Source organism: Planococcus citri, chromosome 2, assembly GCF_950023065.1.
Source record: "Planococcus citri chromosome 2, ihPlaCitr1.1, whole genome shotgun sequence".
In the NCBI taxonomy this organism is placed as follows: Eukaryota; Metazoa; Arthropoda; class Insecta; order Hemiptera; family Pseudococcidae; genus Planococcus; species Planococcus citri.
Window position 1 is genome coordinate 1,379,065 of NC_088678.1, and position 18,955 is coordinate 1,398,019.

At 36.0% G+C, this 18,955-nt stretch overlaps 2 protein-coding genes across 4 annotated transcripts in view; one reads left to right on the forward strand and one right to left on the reverse strand.

The window, feature by feature from the left end:
• The window catches only part of LOC135833913 (cytadherence high molecular weight protein 1-like), a 78,223-nt gene extending 66,375 nt beyond the window's left edge, over window positions 1–11,848 (reverse strand). Inside the window, exons 1-2 of one of the 3 annotated variants that reach the window (XM_065347739.1) lie at window positions 11,693–11,848; window positions 11,533–11,584 (exon numbers count right to left, since the gene is read on the reverse strand). The gene's annotated coding sequence lies outside the window, so the exon portion shown is untranslated. Of the gene's footprint in view, window positions 1–11,532 lie in introns of all 3 variants that reach the window. The other 2 variants (XM_065347738.1, XM_065347742.1) reach the window with 2 other exon arrangements.
• A 6,021-nt stretch (window positions 11,849–17,869) lies between these two features.
• Window positions 17,870–18,583, forward strand: LOC135838223 (cornifin-A-like). The gene has a single exon (XM_065353848.1). The coding sequence runs from the start codon at window positions 17,870–17,872 to the stop codon at window positions 18,581–18,583; it is 714 nt and encodes a 237-aa protein (XP_065209920.1).
• The last annotated feature ends 372 nt before the right edge of the window (window positions 18,584–18,955 follow it).

Here is an 18,955-nt window from a genome sequence, read left to right on the forward strand (position 1 = left end):
ACAAATTAACGGTTTGAAGTCGAACATGTGCTCGTCTTGCTCGAATGCCCTTCTGCATAGCTCGCTCAGAATTTCAAAAATTAATCGGATCGCTGGATCGATTATTTCGTTATAGTTTGTTGACTCGGCGAATGTGAATAATTTCGCGCATTCGTGCGAATTTAACGGACCGGGTATTTGGTTACTTTGGTTAAAATCTTTGCACTGTTTGCAGCTTCCCTTTGCCACGATGTTTTACTAAATCGAATGCAGGTATGCGCTCAAGTGCTGGCAATTTTCAAATTATAGGTTACCTACGTGTATTATAATATGTGTGAGGTTTCTTTACTCCAGTAATCCGTTAATGATGAATACACGGTGGAAAAATGTGAGAGCTGGCTCGAATTAGATGGTAGCTACTAACTTAAAAAGCTGTTCATTTGTTTGAAAATTTCATAAAATTAGGCAGACTTGGCAGGTACCGTTTTAATATAAAACCAAGTTCGTAACTTCGTACCCATTTATAAAAACAGATTTTTTCGCATGATACGGATCACTGAACCCAAATTTGACTACGCATGGTAGGTACTCGTTTTCAAAATGACTATCAAATCAATATTTTTCGAAATATAAAATAGCAGAAATTTGTATCTATACTACTTATGATATAGTCCGGCATATGACAATAGGAGTAATTGCACCCCTCCCCCCAGCCGATCCTCCGGGACAACTTTTCTCTTAAAGAGGACATCCTAAGGAACATTTTAAAGCAAACTTGCCCAAAAAAAAGTTGGCCTAACTTACAAAATGGCGGCTATTTTGATTGACAGGTCAGCCGAAATCGCAGATTTTGTGTTCCAACATAGAACTTACACAAAATTTTTCAAATCTTACAAATAAGGTAGATCGAAAGATCATGCAAAAATTTATCACCTGTCAAAATTTCAAGTGCTAAAGTGCGTTTTTCGATTTTTGGTGAATTTTTGAAAATTCAATTTAGGCCAAAAATAAGGGAAAAAATCAAAATTTTACCAAATTGACCAAGAAAGCTGAAATTTGGGATATACCCTTTTTTTGACATGTCAAATCGATTGGAAACGGTTTCAACCCGTTTTGAGCAGTTCTGGAGCCTCCGGCAGATTTTTGAAACTCGAAATTCCCACAAAATTCCATTAAATTGGACTTGTAAAGCTGAAATTTATTCTAAAAACTGAATTCAGGGTAGGTACTACGAAGTACTGAAGGTAAATTTCAAGTCATTTTGGATTCTCCAGTGACATTTTTGAAAATTACTGGAGCCTCCAGTAGATTTTTGAAACTTGAAATTTCCCCTAAAATTTCATCAAACTGAGATGGAGAGTCGAAATTCATTCTGCAAACTAATTTAAATACGCTACGAAGTTGGCTGCTAGTGGGTTCAAGTCATTTTAGAGCCTCCAGCGACTTTTTTGAAAATTACTAGAGCTTTCAGTAGAGTTTTGAAACTTTAAATTTTCACAAAATTTCATCAAATGGAGATGGAAAGCTGAAATTTACTGTACACTCCAATTTTAACACCCTCTGAAGACGACTTCAGGTGGGTTCAAGTCATTTTAGAGGTTCCAGCGACTTTTTTGAAAATGACTGGAGCTTCCAGTAGATTTTTGAAACTTGAAATTCCCGCAACAATAATTTATCAAATAGAGTTGGCAAGCTGAAATTCACTTCGCAGACTACATGGTGGTTTCAAATGGTTTTGAAGCTTCCAGCTACTTTTATTAAATTTCAATTTTCCAAAAAAACGCCATACAACCTTTCATAAAGTCGCTGGAGACTCCAAAACTACTTGAAATCCACCAGCAGTCAACTTCGTTCACCTGCAGTACTTCGTAGTACATTGAATTAGTTTTTAGAATAAATTTCAGCTTTACAAGTCCAACTTAATGGAATTTTGTGGGAATTTCGAGCTTCAAAAATCTGCTGGAGGCTCCAGAACTGCTCAAAACGGGTTGAAACCGTTTCCAATCGATTTGGCATGTCGAGAATAGGGTATATCCCAAATTTCAGCGTTCTTGGTCAATTTGGTAAAATTTTGATTTTTTCCCTTATTTTTGGCCTAAATTGAATTTTCAAAAATTCACCAAAAATCGAAAAACGCACTTTGGCACTTGAAATTTTGACAGGTGATAAATTTTTGCATGATGTTTCGATCTACCTTTGTAAGGTTTGAGAAATTTCGTGCAAGTCCTATGTTGAAAAATTTGTCCCGGAGGATCGGTGGGTGGGGGGGGGGGAGGGGGTGCAATTACGCCTATTGTCATATGCCGGACTAATAGGTGAAAGAAATTACACCAAGGTCCAAGATTAGTGGATCAGTTTTCGTGTAAAAAATTAAAATTTTGCTATACTTGCTTCAAAAAAGATCAAAATGATGATAAATATTGGAAAGGGGAAAGTATATATATATATCGATCCACATCGAATGAAATCTTGCAAAACTTGCATAAAGTGTGTATGTTACGATCAATTCTATTGAAATCTCACGAACTACAGGGCGGTAGAGAAATATGAAGTTTATTTCTCAACCATTAAAGTTATTCTGGCTGATTCGTTAAACCTCTGAACGGAGTCTCGATCCTCGGAGAAACGAGTAGTGTGCAGTAGGATCTATAGGGGCGCCCCGAAGGATCGCACTTACTTACAGTGTATTTACCTACATAATAAAAAACACAGGTGGCATAAAAAATACCAAAAATAACCAAAATTTGATGAATTAGGCGAATAAATTGATCATAAAGTGACAAAATTTTAAAAAAAACGTAATAAAACACAATCAAAATCTTGGAAAAGCTTGAAAATTCATAAAATTCTTATCTAGTAATTATGACAAAAAGTAACGAAACCAATTTATGAGAAATTTCATACATTTTCACCTACTTTTAAGTGATTTTACGCTAGTTTTCTGTTAAATTTTATTCACTTTTATTGAAAGATTTAATTTGATGATGATGAAATTTGATCAATTTTTCATAGTTCTCATTTCCTGCCAATTGAGGAGAGTTTTCTAATGCCGATTTTATAGTTTTTATTATAAGTACTTTAATTGCGAGATTTCATTTTTTAAGATTTTCAACAAAATTTTCCAATCATCGAGACATTTTGTGCATTTTTTGTTTTTTGTATTTTTTTTTTTGTTGTTTTGATTTATCAGAGGATAATGATTTGATATGATCAGGAAAGAAGAGATCTAGTCCGATCAAAACTCGGATCAAATCTGGTCAGATCTAATCGAATTCACGTCAGAGAATGTCTAGATCCGATGTGGTCCAATAAAGGTCATTGCCCTCTAGTACCTCTACCTTCGTATCAACCGGGTCGGAGCTTTTTAAATTCTTTAAAATGACCCATGCAAGTGCCTGCTAAGCTGTAATGAATGATGTAATCGACCCACAGTGTTACGAGCTAAATGCCTCGATGAGTTCTAATGAGGCATTTGCTGCACGGTCGATCGTTTCTTTCCAACTTTTAGTTTGAAGCAGATTGGTAGATTTATCAGTGTATTTTATTGAATGAGCTCGGATTGAAATTCACCCATATGTTTTATTCAAAGACACCTAAAGGACACTGTTGACGGTATTGGTGACGCGACGTTGCCAACGTATTGCTCATAAATTTTACTCTCGCCAAACTGGTTTAATAAAATTCACAATTTCAGAGGCAGCAGTAAGACAACAGTATGTATTACGTATACCTACATAAGTAAGTAAGTACATTATACAGGGAGAAGGAATTGAAAATGTTGAGAACAAGTTCTAGATGCTGGTGCTGGTGTGAGTTTACATATTATGTGTACTGTGTAGGTAATCATGTATAAGGTAATAGGTGTATGAGTACAACGGATAACCTACCCTCTGGTTCGGTAGACGCCCAGGCCCAGACCTAGACTAGGAGTTGAAGAAAGAAAAATCTGGTATTATTTAAAATCCCAAGACACCTGTCTTACAGGCCGGAAACTGTTGACTTACGATTACCATGCGATGGTTGTACTCGTAGTATACATACAGCAGTAGTAATATAAGAAAAAGAAGTTACTTATTTCGTCCACCTTTGTGCCTTGTATGTATGTACTTTTACAGGTACCTCTAAGAAAGAATATACTATAAAAACACGTGCACGCACCACCTTTTATGACGTCCTCATCGTCGTCATTCAACGTGTCTCTATTGTTTTGTCTCATGAACGCGCGGTCGCGGCACGATGATGAGGGTTACTGACCGAAAATACTCGTATCGTGATCGATAAATTTGGACGAGTCGGTATTAGCGCGCCATTTCAAGCTCCCAAGAGGAAATTTCAAATAAAGAACACGCTACTTAAGCACCTATGGCTGCAAGCGACAGCATTCTTAAACTACCAATAGAGAGCGAAGATGAAAAATCCGGCAACTAAGATCATCGCGCGATCGACCATCATCTTCTGTATTTGGTTTCGAATGCGGGTTGTCGAAGACCTTGAAAATATAGACGATCACCTCTTTTTATTTAGAAAAAAAAATTCTACGGACTTTTTTTCGACACATCATCTTGTATGTAAGTATATACGGGAGATGGGTGTTCTTTGTTTTGAGAACTCGAATTGTTATTGTAGAGTACCTAGAGTAAACTTCTTGAGAGTAATGTTATTGCAGACACGTGGATGTGGACCCGAGATAGGTACGTGTAAGTATGTACCAAGCTACCTGACTTCCAACTTGAACAGCCACCTGATGAGAACGAGAAATCGTGCATTAAAAGTTTATAGCTATTGTAATGATAACAATTTTCAAGTGTTTATAAAATCGTCGTCACATCTCGAGACTCGAAATAGGTAAAGAATTGCCAATCCAAGGAGATACAGTTGCAAACCGGTTACCGAGATTTGGCAGATGAGTCTCCACATATATACCTACTCAGTGTACTCACACAAGTTATATACGTTGAACTTACTAAAAAAAAAAACCTATACCATCGTGATAAAATCTATAAAGTATTCTACGATATGGATTTCAACGAAAGTAAGTTTAAAACGACGTCATGTCTTATCGTATACGAGATAGCTACGGTTTAAAAAAAATCTATTAAACCCGTTCCGAAGATGATTCCAACTGGTTCGGTATTCGTTATCTCATTCGCCATATTTAAACGATTATACGGTTTAATTTATGGCTTTAAGATTCGATCTAGGCGGTGAATTTTTCATCTTGTAGTGCTACCGAATTCATTACTTCCGCGTTATAATACCATCGATTTTATTTCGTTGGAGTATTAGACAGATTAAGTCTGAAAAATGTGAGAAAATGGGTAATAGAGACTTTGAAAAGTTACCCAGATACTCGTATAAAATCGAAAGTTTTCAATTATTTAGTAAGTAAGTAACTACTCAGTCGATTTTTTAAAGAATGCAAATTTTCGAAAAATGTTCACAAAAGTGGTCAAAAATGCAATATTGGGCAACTAAAACTTTGGAAATCGTCTTTTCTCGTCACAAGTCGAGTATCGTGGAGTTTGGGCCCAATTTCGAATAATTATGCTTATTCAAAAGGGTATTTTGGGTGCAATTTTTTTTGAAAATTTTGAGCCCAAAAAATACCCTTTCAAATGTGCAGAATTGAAGTTGCCCCCAACCCTACGAAACTCGACTTGTGACTAGAAAAGACCATCCCCAAAGTTGTAGCTGCGCAATCGTATTTTTCGATCATTTTTGGGAAATTTTTTAGCCCAAAAAGTACTCTTTCGAAAGTTTTGAATGCACAAACTTGAAGTTGCCCCCAATCCCAAACTCCACGAAACTCAACTTGTGGTTAGAAAAGTTGGTTCTCGAATTTGTACGTACATATAGCTGCCCAAGTGCCCAGCAATCATATTTTTCAGAATTATTGGGCCCCTTTAGTCTCTACTTTAGGAACCCTATGATTTTTCAACGCTTGATATGTCACAAGGATCACTATTGGGTCATTCCACGTCAATTGGACCAAGCAGTGGTAGGAGGGTTCGGCGATTTTTTTGAAATTTTTCCTGTGGAAAGACCTTCCGAAGGGATGACCAATGACGCAAATCGCAGCCCTCTAGCCCATTTTTAACGGCAGCCAGGGGGTGTCAAAGTTTTCAGTGAACCTAAAATATCATCCATTTCAGCAGTGGATTACTCGATAACCGCGATACCTACCAAAATGGAACTTTTTCCAATAGTTAGAGGTTTTGAAAGGCTTTTTGGTGATATCAAAAAAAATCAGTGTTGCCACTTTTTTTCGTACAAAAAATTAGCTCAAAAAGTTTTAAAACGTAGTTTTCATATTGTTCCGACTCTCAAAAATCTGAAAAAAATATATTATGGACAACTGTTCATGCTGAACAACATATCAAAAAATTGGGATGGTAACTTGTCGCAAAGTCAATTTTAAAAAATTTAAACTTTGCGAAAAAATGCGGTTTTTTGATTTAAAACATTAAAAAAAGTTTTGATAGGTGAAGGTGACCCATTTGAACACTATTTTTACGTATCCATTGGAAAAGTTGAAAAATCCCTTCACTCGACAAAATAAACTCATCACAAAAAAAATCAAAATTCGAAAAAATTCAATTTTTAATTCCAAACATCAAAAAAAGTTTAAATTTATTCAGTTGTCTTATTTTGACCTCTTTCTGACGTATTTCATGAAAAAGTTGATAATAATCACACTCGCAGCAAAAAAATAAAAATTTGTTTATTTTTTAAATTTTTTCGAATTTTGATTTTTTTGTGATGAGTTAATTTCACCAAGTGAAAGGGGTTTTTCAACTTTTTCAACGTATACGTAAAAATAGTGGTCAAATGGGTCAACTTTTTCGCAAAGTTTAAATTTTTTTAAATCAACTTTGCGACAAGTTACCATCCCAATTTTTTAATATGTTGTTCAGCATGAACAGTTGTCCATAATATATTTTTTTCAGAACTTTTGAGAGTCGGAACGATATGAAAACTACGTTTTGAATCTTTTTGAGCTAATTTTTTGTACGAAAAAAAGTGGCAACACTGATTTTGATGATTATCACCCAAAATCCTTTAAGAACCTCTAACTATGGGAAAAAGTTTCATTTTGGTAGGTATCGCGGTTATCGAGTAATCCACTGCTGAAATGGATGATATTTTAGCATCACTGAAAACTTTGACACCCCCTGGCTGCATTTAAAAATGGGCTAGAGGGCTGCGATTTGCGCCATTGATGGTCATCCCTTCGGAAGGTTTTACCACAGGAAAAATTTCAAAAAATCTCCGAACCCACTTACCACTTCTTGGTTCAATTGACGTGGAATGACCCTATTTTACTTCTTTTTTTGCACATTTTCCATTTTTTTTTTGGTGGAATTCTCCAAAAAATCGTGATTTTGATACCTTTACACACCAGTCTGTAGTTTTGCTATTGGGCAGCTATAAATTTTGTGGCGAACTACCCTTGAAGTTATCTTACTTTTTTTAAAAATTGAGAGTAAAATTGGTCACTGCATAATCGCGAGGTTCATAGTTGGATAAAATTAGATCAGAGGATGTTTGGATTCAATCAAATCTGATCTCATCAAAACTCAAATTTGATTGATCTGATCTGATTTGATTTGATCAAACGTGGTCTGAGCAGATCTATTCAGATCCAATCACTCTAATGGGGAAACCTGATTGGACCTGATCAGCTCAATTAGATCAAAACTTCGATATTGTCAAATCGATACGAAAAGAAAATGAAAAGAACCTGTTCCACGTGGAGGAGAATTTGATTCAAAGGAACCAAACTGAAAAATTTCCAAAATTCATTCTTCAGCAGATAAAAATATCATCCTATCTAAAAGAATTTCGTTCAATTTCTTTCGGATCTTTCTACCTCAACGAGACGACTCGGTGAACTGGACAATCGGACATTAGGCAAACGTACTTAGAACGAGTGCTCGGCCACGCTATGCTTCTCGCTGCTGGAAAAAATGCCACAAACACCTGATTATAATGAATAATACGAAACAGCAATATACCTGGCTGCGTTGCCACATACAAAGCATGGGTTCCGAACAATGAGTAAATAATATCTTCGGGTTGACCAATTCGAATAGATTGCAACCCAGCGTTTCAGTCACTCGTCGCCACCCGTCACTTCCTGTCCCTGTCTTCACGTTTCATTCAACTCATCTTATTTAGTGATGCGGCTGTAGTGTATAGTGTATACTACGTACACTGTACAGGTCTACCTATATGTACGCTCATCTACCTTGCCATGTCATGCCGCTACGCACCGAGCTGCGATGCTATGCTATTGCTGTCGTTATATTATGTATCGCGGTTGTTATCATTATCATTATTATTAACAACTGTAACGTTTCTTTTTTCGTCTCCCGGCCATTCATCATGTGTGACGGGTAAGGTTATGAAAAAAAATGAAAAACCGCCGCACTGGCGCTTGGCGCTTCGTACAAGTGCGAAGCGCCGCCGTCATCATCGTGCTGACGACGATGCGCGATGGTGTCTCAGCGTGATGAATATTTTATGCAGTTTTTTCTTCTTCTGCAACTCCAACTCATCCATCGCGTTCGCGTCTTAGTTGAAATGATAACTTATTTTGTAACCGGTTACATCATTCGTACAATCGGAGCAGATTCGCAAGTCTGGAAACGCACGTGGTTTGGCCATCGAACAGACATCGGACGAGTGCCTCAAAATAGTACCTTTGACCAGTATAATTTTCTTGCAAGTACTGGTTGGATGGGGGTGCGTCAAGGGGGAGGGGGGCCATAATTTTTCGTGCTGCGTAGGTATATGGCCTTCAATAAATATTGCTTTCCAGTTTCAAGATCAATTAGACGGGGGGGGGGGGGTAGAGGAGGGAGGAAACCAAAAAATTGACTACCAAAGTACATTTTCGACTCTCAACGTCTTCCAGATACAAAATTTAGAGGGCTGCGTCCCACGCAAGGGGGAGGAGGGGGCGATAATTTCGATGCCGATCAATATCTGACAGTAGACATCATATGGTATTTTTGAACTCTGTGGCGAAACTCAGATAGTTGAAAAAATACCACCATCCATTTTCTGCCCCAATTCCCTGCCCCATAAAATATGATGCTGAAATTTTTGAGATTTTATCCCGCTTTATGATAACCAAATTTTTGAATTCCTGGCAACATAAAATTTCATTTTGGCGAAAAACTACCTACCATCGTGTTAATTGCACACTTTCGTTCGAAGCTCGCGCCGCCGCATTGGCCATACCAAGACTTGGAACAATAGAGGTAAATTGATTCGGCCGCCAATTGTACGCGGGCTCAACTTGACATTGGCATAATGCGGTGCACTTTTATTATTATAAGTAAGTACATTATCGGTTATACAGTCGTGTACCACTACTACCAGGTAAAGGTAAGTACATATTGCTAGTTTATATGCCGAATGCTCTGAGGAACTTGCCTGGAAAGCGTTGCTGTTCTCTACATTCACCGCATTCCTCGCATACGGAACGACCACACCCGAATAGTCCACACGAGACATAAAGAGGTGTGCAAGTTGTCATTAAAAAGTACGAGTACGTAAATAAATGAAGCGTTGTAATGCGACCGAGTATTTGTATTTGTAAATCCAGTGCTCGTATTCTGATTCTCGTTATACAGCTCATATGTGCCTACTGTGCCCCTGCCCACTGCTCGTGCCCCTGTGCCTCTGCACTGCACCATACGAGTATTATGTGCGTTACTCTCGTTATCATTATGCAATTTCTTGCTCTTACAGCTGCGGTGCCCGGTGCGATGCATAATTCTTTTTTAAAAGACTTGGAAGGAAAACTGCTCGATACAATTTTGGTCCATTTGAACCGGTTTGTTTTTTTCCTGCTCGCTTGTCTGTGTTGCTCCGGTGGATGCAGATCGAAGAAAGCTTCGATATTACGAATACGAATTTCTTTTGACCAGACTATTATCACGAGTTAATCGAGGCAAACTACGCGGGGATCTTTGGTTCTGGTTTTCTACAGGAATTTATCGCAGTGGAATTTGTTTGTTTATCGTTCGGAATGCTAGATGTGTTTTCTTTACGATAGTTCATTCATAAAATTGTGTTATTACCCGAGATTAATTGCACTGCGGGCAGGTGTGCTATATGTTTATTTGTCAATTTCTAATCATCGTTGATTGCGTAATACCAGCGCGCCTACTTCGATAGTTCGAATGTTGACGTATATTATTTTGAAAATTATTATCTTCTATGGAGACTGGGGAGGGATTTTCGAATGAGTTCCTTCCTTCCTAATTCATTGCTTTTCCAAAAAAAGGTACAGATTTGACAAATTTTCGAAAAATATTCTTACGGAACGAAATTGTAGCAAGTACTGTACATTTTCATAAATAATAATTCAAGCCGAAACGTACAATAGGGGTCAGGCCATCCCATGTCAAATTTTATATAATAAATTTTTATTTTTTTTATTTTTCTCGCACTTAATCTTTGGAATTTTTAAAATCGAAAATAGGAAAAAAGTCACCCAATTTTTTCGGTAAATGTTGATCAATATAAAAAGTTGTATTTGGAGTAAATTTTCCCGAAAATTATTTTTGTAGCTTAAAAAAGTTGACAGCACTGATTTTCACCAAGTCTCCAAAAAGCGTTTTTATGGATCTGCAAACGAACAAAAGTAGCAATTTTTTACCACTTTTGGAGGTTTTTTAATCAACTTTGCATCGAACACCTTACCGCCATAATCATTTTTTCAAAACTTTGAGCACCCCTATTTCTCTTGACAACGCTTTTTGAGGACTACGATTTATGCCATTCGTCATCTCTCATCGAGTTCTAGCAGCAAAAAAATATTTTTTAAAAATCCGTGGATTGCTTCAAGTGCAAAAAGCTCAGCGTGCAAACGTAGAAGTGATCAATTCCATTTCAAGGGAGACGTGCTTGATTATCAAAAATTTTCAAATGACCAATCTAGTTTCAAGTTCACCAATTTCAGTCAAATTTTTTTACTAATTTCATTCACTTATCAGCAGACTCAGCCAATGCTAGAGGAAAAGGGAGGATAATTTTCTCAAAACTCACACTTTTTCAGGGGGCCACATATCGATCCTCCTATAGAAAATGACGGACCATCTGAGAAAGTAAAATAACGAATTAAAATGAAGATCAAAAATTGGACGGTTCTCTTTATTTTTCCCCAGCCCCCAGGACCGGATTTTCTCTACACTGCTTCGCTCATAAGAACCCGAAGCACAGGCGCAAGGCCCAAACACAAGCGAGCAAATAAAACAAACTTGCATTAGCAACACATCGATTTGATTGATTCAGAAATGGAAATTCTATACTGCGAACGATTCAACTCAAAACACAATGAAATGCACAATCAAAGAATAGAATTAAACTAGCTGAAAAACATCAAACATTCTACAACAAGCTGAAAATTTTCCACCAAGCATCTGAAATTCTTTCCTTCGCCCTCCTCTTCGCTCTCAAACCAACCATTATGGAAAATTTCATAAAAATCACCTTTTTAGCTAAGAAATTACGCATTATTTCGAAAAAATAAACTCTTACCTTTCGAGAAATCCAAAAATAGACACAAACACCAACTGGAAACCTTCGATCACTGATGAAAACAAAAAAATTAAAATTAAAATCAGACACACTACCGAGCACAAAATTCCAATATTTTTAGTTACCAAACGGAGTAATTTTTTAACAGAAAAATACGTACGTTAACAACGATTAATGCGTTATAATTTTTTTTAAAAAACGAGTAAAAAATTCAAAATTCACAATTCGCACGCACACCGCGATAACACCACTACAAAGTAACGCAGTAAGTTGCAATTCGCTGTCATCTGATCACACCGTGTCCGCGAGTGAGACCGGTTTGCGCGGAGTGCGGATCACAGCAGTGCAGCCATTTCCCTCAACGATTTGGAAAGGCCAACTGCAAGTCTACTAGTCGCACGTTCGGGTTCGTGACGTGATATAATTTTCAAATCCAAGTACGAGGTAGCACCGATTTTTCTGGCGATAGTGGACTTGATTCAAGGTCAATGATCAACAGGGAGAGGGTGGATTGAGTCAGTTTCAGCCCCCTTGACCCATTAAGAAGAATATCGACAAAAATCCGCAATGCCCTAGTGGATATTGAAAATTTTGAAGTACCTAGAATGAAAAGTGAAGAAACCATTTTTCTTCGATTTAAAATTATACTCGTGCTATATTGGTCTTTTTTGTTTTTATTTTTCAAGTTACCTTGAAGCTGAAGTACATTCAAGTCAACATGATGCATATTTTTATGTTTTATTAAAAATAAAGAAGAAAAAATTGAATTAAAAAAGCTTTTAATAGAGTAATAATGAAAGGAAAGTTAGAATGGGTATATTTTGTATTTGGATTACGTATATTACTCGTAGTAGGTATATATTATTGCACCATAGAAGACTCCGAGGTGAGTGCACATTGTTTGCATAATGCATTTCTGCATTTTTGTTGTACATACGAGTATTGTCGACTGAGTTTATTTTTATTATGATTTATTTACTGCATTTGTTTCAAATTGTAATTAATTACAATGTCCTTTTATTATCAGCAGTAAGTGCAACTCTAAGCCTTCAACTAAGAATGAAATGTCCTGGGTATCTCACAATAGTTACCTACCTACTGTTTGCATGTAGGTATTGTAAATATTTTTCCATCATTTTTTTTGCTCCTGTCCTTAACTTACCTACATTTATGCGATTTTATAAAAATAAATTTTTTTTGAAAATTTCGGCTGTATACGTACGACTTGAAATTGAATCGTGTCGGGAAGCCCACGCTTCTCATCCAGAAACACCAAAAAAGTTAAAGATACATACAAATTTCCAAAAATGCAGTAATATTTCAAATATATAATTATATATACCTATTATTTATCAAAAATTATCAAAAAAAAAACATCGTGAAAATGATTTAAATAGGTACCTTAAATGGAAAAATCAACAAACATTTGGTAAAATTAGGCTAAAATTGCATGAAGAGTGTCGAAAACACATGAAATTATGTACCTAAGCACGCGGGGAAAAAGACGAATGAAATTACTTAGAGAAAATCGCCGAAAATGATGGAATTTAATACAACTGTTCAAAAATTGCATAAAACAAGTTTAAAAAAATCCAATTCATTTAAAATTATCTCTTTTTTGTGACACGAGTTCTTCTGAACGACCCTCTTCTTAATGAAAACCTCCCAAGTTCTCTGAAAAAATGTTGGGACCTTTGTATGGAACCATCAAAGTTGAAAAATAAAAAAATAAAAAATTGAAGTCAGGAAAAAAGATTTCAAAAGTTGCAATTTCTAATCGGAATCCTTTCAACTGTGAGTAGCCTCATTTTTATGAAAAAACTTCTCCAGACCACCAAAATACTAACACTTCAATTTGAAAAAAAAATCTAAAAAATTCTGACCCAAAATGTGAAATTTTCATACTTTTTCTGCTGACTTTGATTAATTTAATTTTTGTACAATTTTTCCAAATTGAGAGGGGTCCATAGAAAAAGGCCATAATAGTTTCAGGGCAGGATTTTTTTGTTGAAAAACAGGATTATTCATAAGAATTCTGAAACAGAAATGGACAATTTTTAAGTAAATTGAAATTGTAAAAAAATGCCAACTTAGTAGTTAGGTAAATAAAAAAAAAATACGGAATTATTTCTCCATAGAACTCAACAAATTTCACGATTTCCCCTCGTAAAAAGAAATCGATGAACTGAGTCAAAATCAGAACCTCTCGATTGTCACGAAAAATAAGGTGAAATGTTTCTATTCAGGAATTTAGCTATTAGTTACTCATTATTTGGTTCTGGCTCTGGTTCTGGATGATGCTCTGTGTTTGAAAAATTTGTTATCACAATACAAGAGCCTTTCTAAATGAACTGATTTTGCTCCCTTTTTTGTCAAAATGTCATGGCGTGTAGAATTTTCAAATTGTTTCACCCAATTTGATATCTTGAATGAAATTCCCATGATAACGATTCATTTTCACAAATCATGATGGCCATCTTACACTTATCATGGCCACTTGGCCAGTTTTGATGGTAAACAGTCGAAAATAGACCTGGGAAGCTGGGATATGTTCTCGTGTCATAAATTCAAATCAGAATAACACAAAGTTAAAAACTGTTTTAAAAAAAGGCGCGAAAATCCACATTTTCAAATTTGGAATGGGATAAGCACTAAGCAGGGAGTTTGCTAGTCAGAATACTTAGAACAGAACTCCTAATGTCCTACTTAGGCAACCTCTAGAATCTGTTTGCCAAATTTTAGCTCTGCAGATCAGTTTGAGCAAGCTTCAGCAACAGAACAATAGCCTGGTTATAAAAACCGTTGAAAATGGCGCGAAAATCTGTTGATCACAATAGGTGTACTGACCAATGGTATGAATTTGGACTCTTTTAATCCATTTGAGGCCATGTTATGCCCTTTAAAAAAATGTTTGTAATTTTCAACTTTGACCCTCCCTACTCCGGGGTTCAAGCTTAACTCCCGAAGGAATCCCATTACCCGAGTTTGACATCATTTGATCAATAGAACAGGTTCTAAATCCCAACTCATAAAATGTAAATTTATTAACATCACATCTTAGGGGGTCAGGTCATAGCGCCTCCATCCATGGGCTAGGAAATTGATCGATAGCTCATTTGATAGGCATTTGAGAGGATATGAAATGATCTATAAGCCCATTCTACTCAAAATTGATAAAAAAAAACTGATTGGGGAGGGGGCTTTGACCCACTGTTGGGGGAAGGGCGAGGGATTTCAGTATGTTCTTCACTATACACTATCCTAGACAATAGGTATAGTCCGGCATATGACAATAGGAGTAATTGCACCCCTCCCCCCACCGATCCTCCGCGACAACTTTTTTCTTAAAGGGGACATCCTGAGGAACATTTTAAAGCAAACTTGCCGAAAAAAAGTAGATCGAAAGATCATGCCAAAATTTATCACCTGTCAAAATTTCAAGTGCTAAAGTGCGTTTTTCGATTTTTGGCGAATTTTTGAAAATCGAATTTAGGCCAAAAATGAGGGATAAAATCAAAATTTTACCAAATTGACCAAGAAAGCTGAAATTTGGGATATACCCTAATTTCGACATGCCAAATCAATTGGAAACGGTTTCAACCCGTTTTGAGCAGTTCTGAAGTCTCCAGCAGATTTTTGAAACTGGAAATTCCCATAAAATTCCATCAAATTGGAGTTGTAAAGCTGAAATTTATTCTAAAAACTAATTTCAATACGCTACGAAGTACTGCAGGTGAATTTCAAGTCGTTTTGGATCCTCCAGCGACTTTTTGAAAATTCCTGGAGCCTCCAGCAGATTTTTGAAACTTAAAATTTCATCAAACTAAGATGGAGAGTCGAAATTCATTCTGCAAACTAATTTCAATACGCTACGAAGTTGACTGCTGGTGAATTTCAAGTCGTTTGGGAGCCTCCAGCAACTTTTTGAAAGCTTGCATGACTTTTTTTGGAAAATTGAAATTTCCTAAAAGTAGCTGGAAGCTTCGAAACCATTTGAAACCACTATGTAGTCTGCGAAGTAAATTTCAGCTTGCCAACTCCATTTGATAAGTTAATGTTGGGGAAATTATGTTTGTGCTCACCCATTTTTTCCGCTATTTGACTAGGTTAAAAATCCCTCCCCCCCCCAAAAAAAAAAGTATGTAGGTAGTGATGTTATCGATGACCTTCAATTAGTGGAAATTCACATGAATGTCAAACCTTATTTTCATAAGCACGAATACCTTATCATCAAGTCTGTTAATGCTGTATTGAGAATTCATATCAATTTGATTTTTCTTGGACGAGCGTATTGCAAACAATTCAAAACATTTTTTGCATCGCCATTAGGATAAATTTTGAAAGAAGTCTCAAGTCAGTTTGATCGGATCATCTTGGTATCATCGATCGTTTAAAAATTATTAAAATTCTTTATGGTTTCGGCAACGTTTTAAGCCTATATGTACTAGGTAATCGAGGAAATCCACAAATTGGCGAGTTCATCGACATCGACGATGTAATATAAATATAACACGAACATGCGAACGTCGCGTAAGAATCAACCAAGGTCTAATTGCAAGCGTTAATAAAAAAATAAACAACAAAAATAAACGTCAACTGGTAAGTATTTTTCAACTCTGCTAAAAAATTCTTCTCATGTACGAAGGGAAAATGTTCATTTTATCGCGTGTAATAATACGTGCCGATGGACGGTTTAAGTAAGTAATCAAGCGAATACTCACAGTATGTCACATAATGTACTCGCATTAAGCACCTATTTACAAACAAATTCGCAAGACAAATATGTAACAGAAAATTCATTTCCCATATGAGGAAGTGAACTTCTGCATTAGGCTAATCAGCCATAGTCATATCGCGATACGATTTACACGATTTAAAATTTATCGATATCAAGATGATGCTAATGCATATTATCTGCGTACTTATTGAAATGCTTGAGTATCTAGACCATGTCTAGACCTATATGCTTGTGTACCTGAGTATAAGGTAAACTTATTTATGTAGGTACTCGTATAGGTATGGACGCTGGTGTAAATTAATCACCTCGTTAATAACCACTTTGGTTTGGTGAATGGAGCTCTCGTTTTGAATAGCTGCTTTGTTGATGTTTACTCTAATTATTGCGATTTACCTATCCTAAACAAGCGAGAGTAACCCGTTCTAAAAAATGTAGAAATAAATGAATAAACACAATTTGTCCATTTGTTTTTCATTTTCTCATTGTTTTTTTATTTCAGAGTCAGTTTTTTCACGACCAATTTCATTTGCAGATTCCATGTTGTGAGGATGATTTTTCATGTTCATTTTGAGGTCTTTTACTTAGTTTTTACTTTTCAGGGTTTGTTTTTAGTTATTTTTTGGTTTTTAGTTTCCGTTATCATTTCTGAAAAAAATTAGGTACCTAATTGATTTTTTCATTTTGTTTTTCATAATTTTTTATCCATTTTTATCTTATTTTATTTATAATTTTTTTCCTTTATCGTTTTAAATTTATTTTATATTTTTTTTGTTATTAAAATTTTATTCTTTATTCTATTTTATTTAATTAGGTACGTTTTTTTGGGAGGAAAATATTTCATTTTTTTCATTTTTATATTTTTTATTTTTTTCATCTTTCCATTTCATTTTCATAATTTTTATCTTTTCAATTAAGCTTTTTTCAGAATTGATTTGTTTTTAATTTTTTTTGTAACATTGATTTTGTTTTCAGAATATTTTGATTTCATTTCTAGTTTTTGAGGATAATATTTTCTTGGTTTTCGTTTTGAGATCTTTAAATTTGCTATGTTTGTTTTTACTTTTATTTTTTTGGTTTTGATTAAATTTTCACGTGAATGATAACGTTGGCTGATAAAAACAAATTTGAAAATGCTCAGCCATTTGCGATACTGCTCAGATTCGCTCAAAAATTAATTCTAGTCTGTGCACAAATTTCATTTCAATTTTTTTCAAAAGGTGGAATTTTTCAAACTTTTTTCAAAATTTCAAAGAAATTGGTCCAGTAGATTCGCGGCATGATGCGATCACATAGAATAGGCTATTCAACTCTCAAAGTGTAAAAGTAAGTTGGATTTCATCTTGTAAAAACGGTCGTAGGATTCAACTTTTTGAAAGTTTGAAATTTTTTTTTTTATTAATAAATCTATTTCTGATTTTTGAGCAATGTTTCATAGGTGGTACCTCACACTTTCATCGTTTTACGTTATTCGTCACGCGCCTTCGTTGAATTCAAATTGCTTAGAAAATCGCAAATTTCTGCAAAATAATATGCTACTAAATCGCGCCCGCTCGTATAGGTACCTACATCTGTGGACGCGAGGGCAATCACACACAAATCATGTCTTCGAGAAAGAAACATACCTCAAATAAGCACAAATGCTGTTCGCCATCTCAACCGTGTCCTTGCTCTCCATCGTCGTCTTGTCGATATTTGCGTCGACAATCGCCGGCCATCGTCGAAATTCCTCAACTATGTTGTAATCCTGAAATGGTCGACTTGACGACACCTTGTCGCACCGGAACCGTTCGCGTGCCCAGAGTGCAATGCAAAAGCCAATGCGTTCGCGTTCAAAGGCCTGAAATACACTGCGAACCGTGCAAAGTGCCGAAGCCCTGTACGAAATACAAATCGGTCGATATACCTCAACCATGCCCGAAACCTGTGCAATGTCCAGTGCCCAAGTTATGCTTCGAATACCAACCGTGCGAAGTTATCAAATCAAAAGTACGCAGATTGGATGTGAAACTACCTAAACCGTGTTTACCAAAAATCACACCACCCAAAATGTGTTGCGAGCCGTGTCCAATCACTATTCCAAAAATTAAATGCCAGACAGTCAAATGTTGCGTACCGAAGCCCGAATTGCCTCAAGTTACTTTGGAATGTCCTAGGTTTTGTCCTAAACCGATGGAAGTTTGCATTCCTAAAATATGCTCTGATGTGCAAAAAATCAAACTCATGAAGCCGATTATTCGTATCGAAAAGCCACCTCCGTGTCCTGTGGTAAATGTGTGCTGTCCGAATCCTTGCGCCGATCGAGATCCTTGTTAATTCGATGAAGACGCCTGCGATCATTACGTTTGCTATTCCCGATTCTTTCATTTTTACGTGTTAATCGAGTTGCCTGGCTCTGTTTTTATCAGGCGTTCAATTTTTGCGGCAGTTGGTATCTAACGTCGCGTCGGTGTTCTGATTTTTTTTTTTTCATTTTTACAAATCATGAAGGATAATTTGTTAATATTTGTCTGTTTTGCATTCGAGGAACTAGAATTTTTTGAAAACTTTTTCGAACAAAATAAATCCAACTCGAATCAAGTTTTACGAACCACTTTCAAAGTCTGGAGTGGCCCATGTTCACGTTTTTCGACTTTTTCCCACTTCTGGCAAGGTCAATGACCTTGATGAAAATCCCAATGTGGCATA

Excerpts from the sequence above, each read along its gene's own strand:
- LOC135838223 (XM_065353848.1), top strand. The coding sequence starts at position 17,870 with ATGTCTTCGAGAAAGAAACATACCTCAAATAAGCACAAATGCTGTTCG.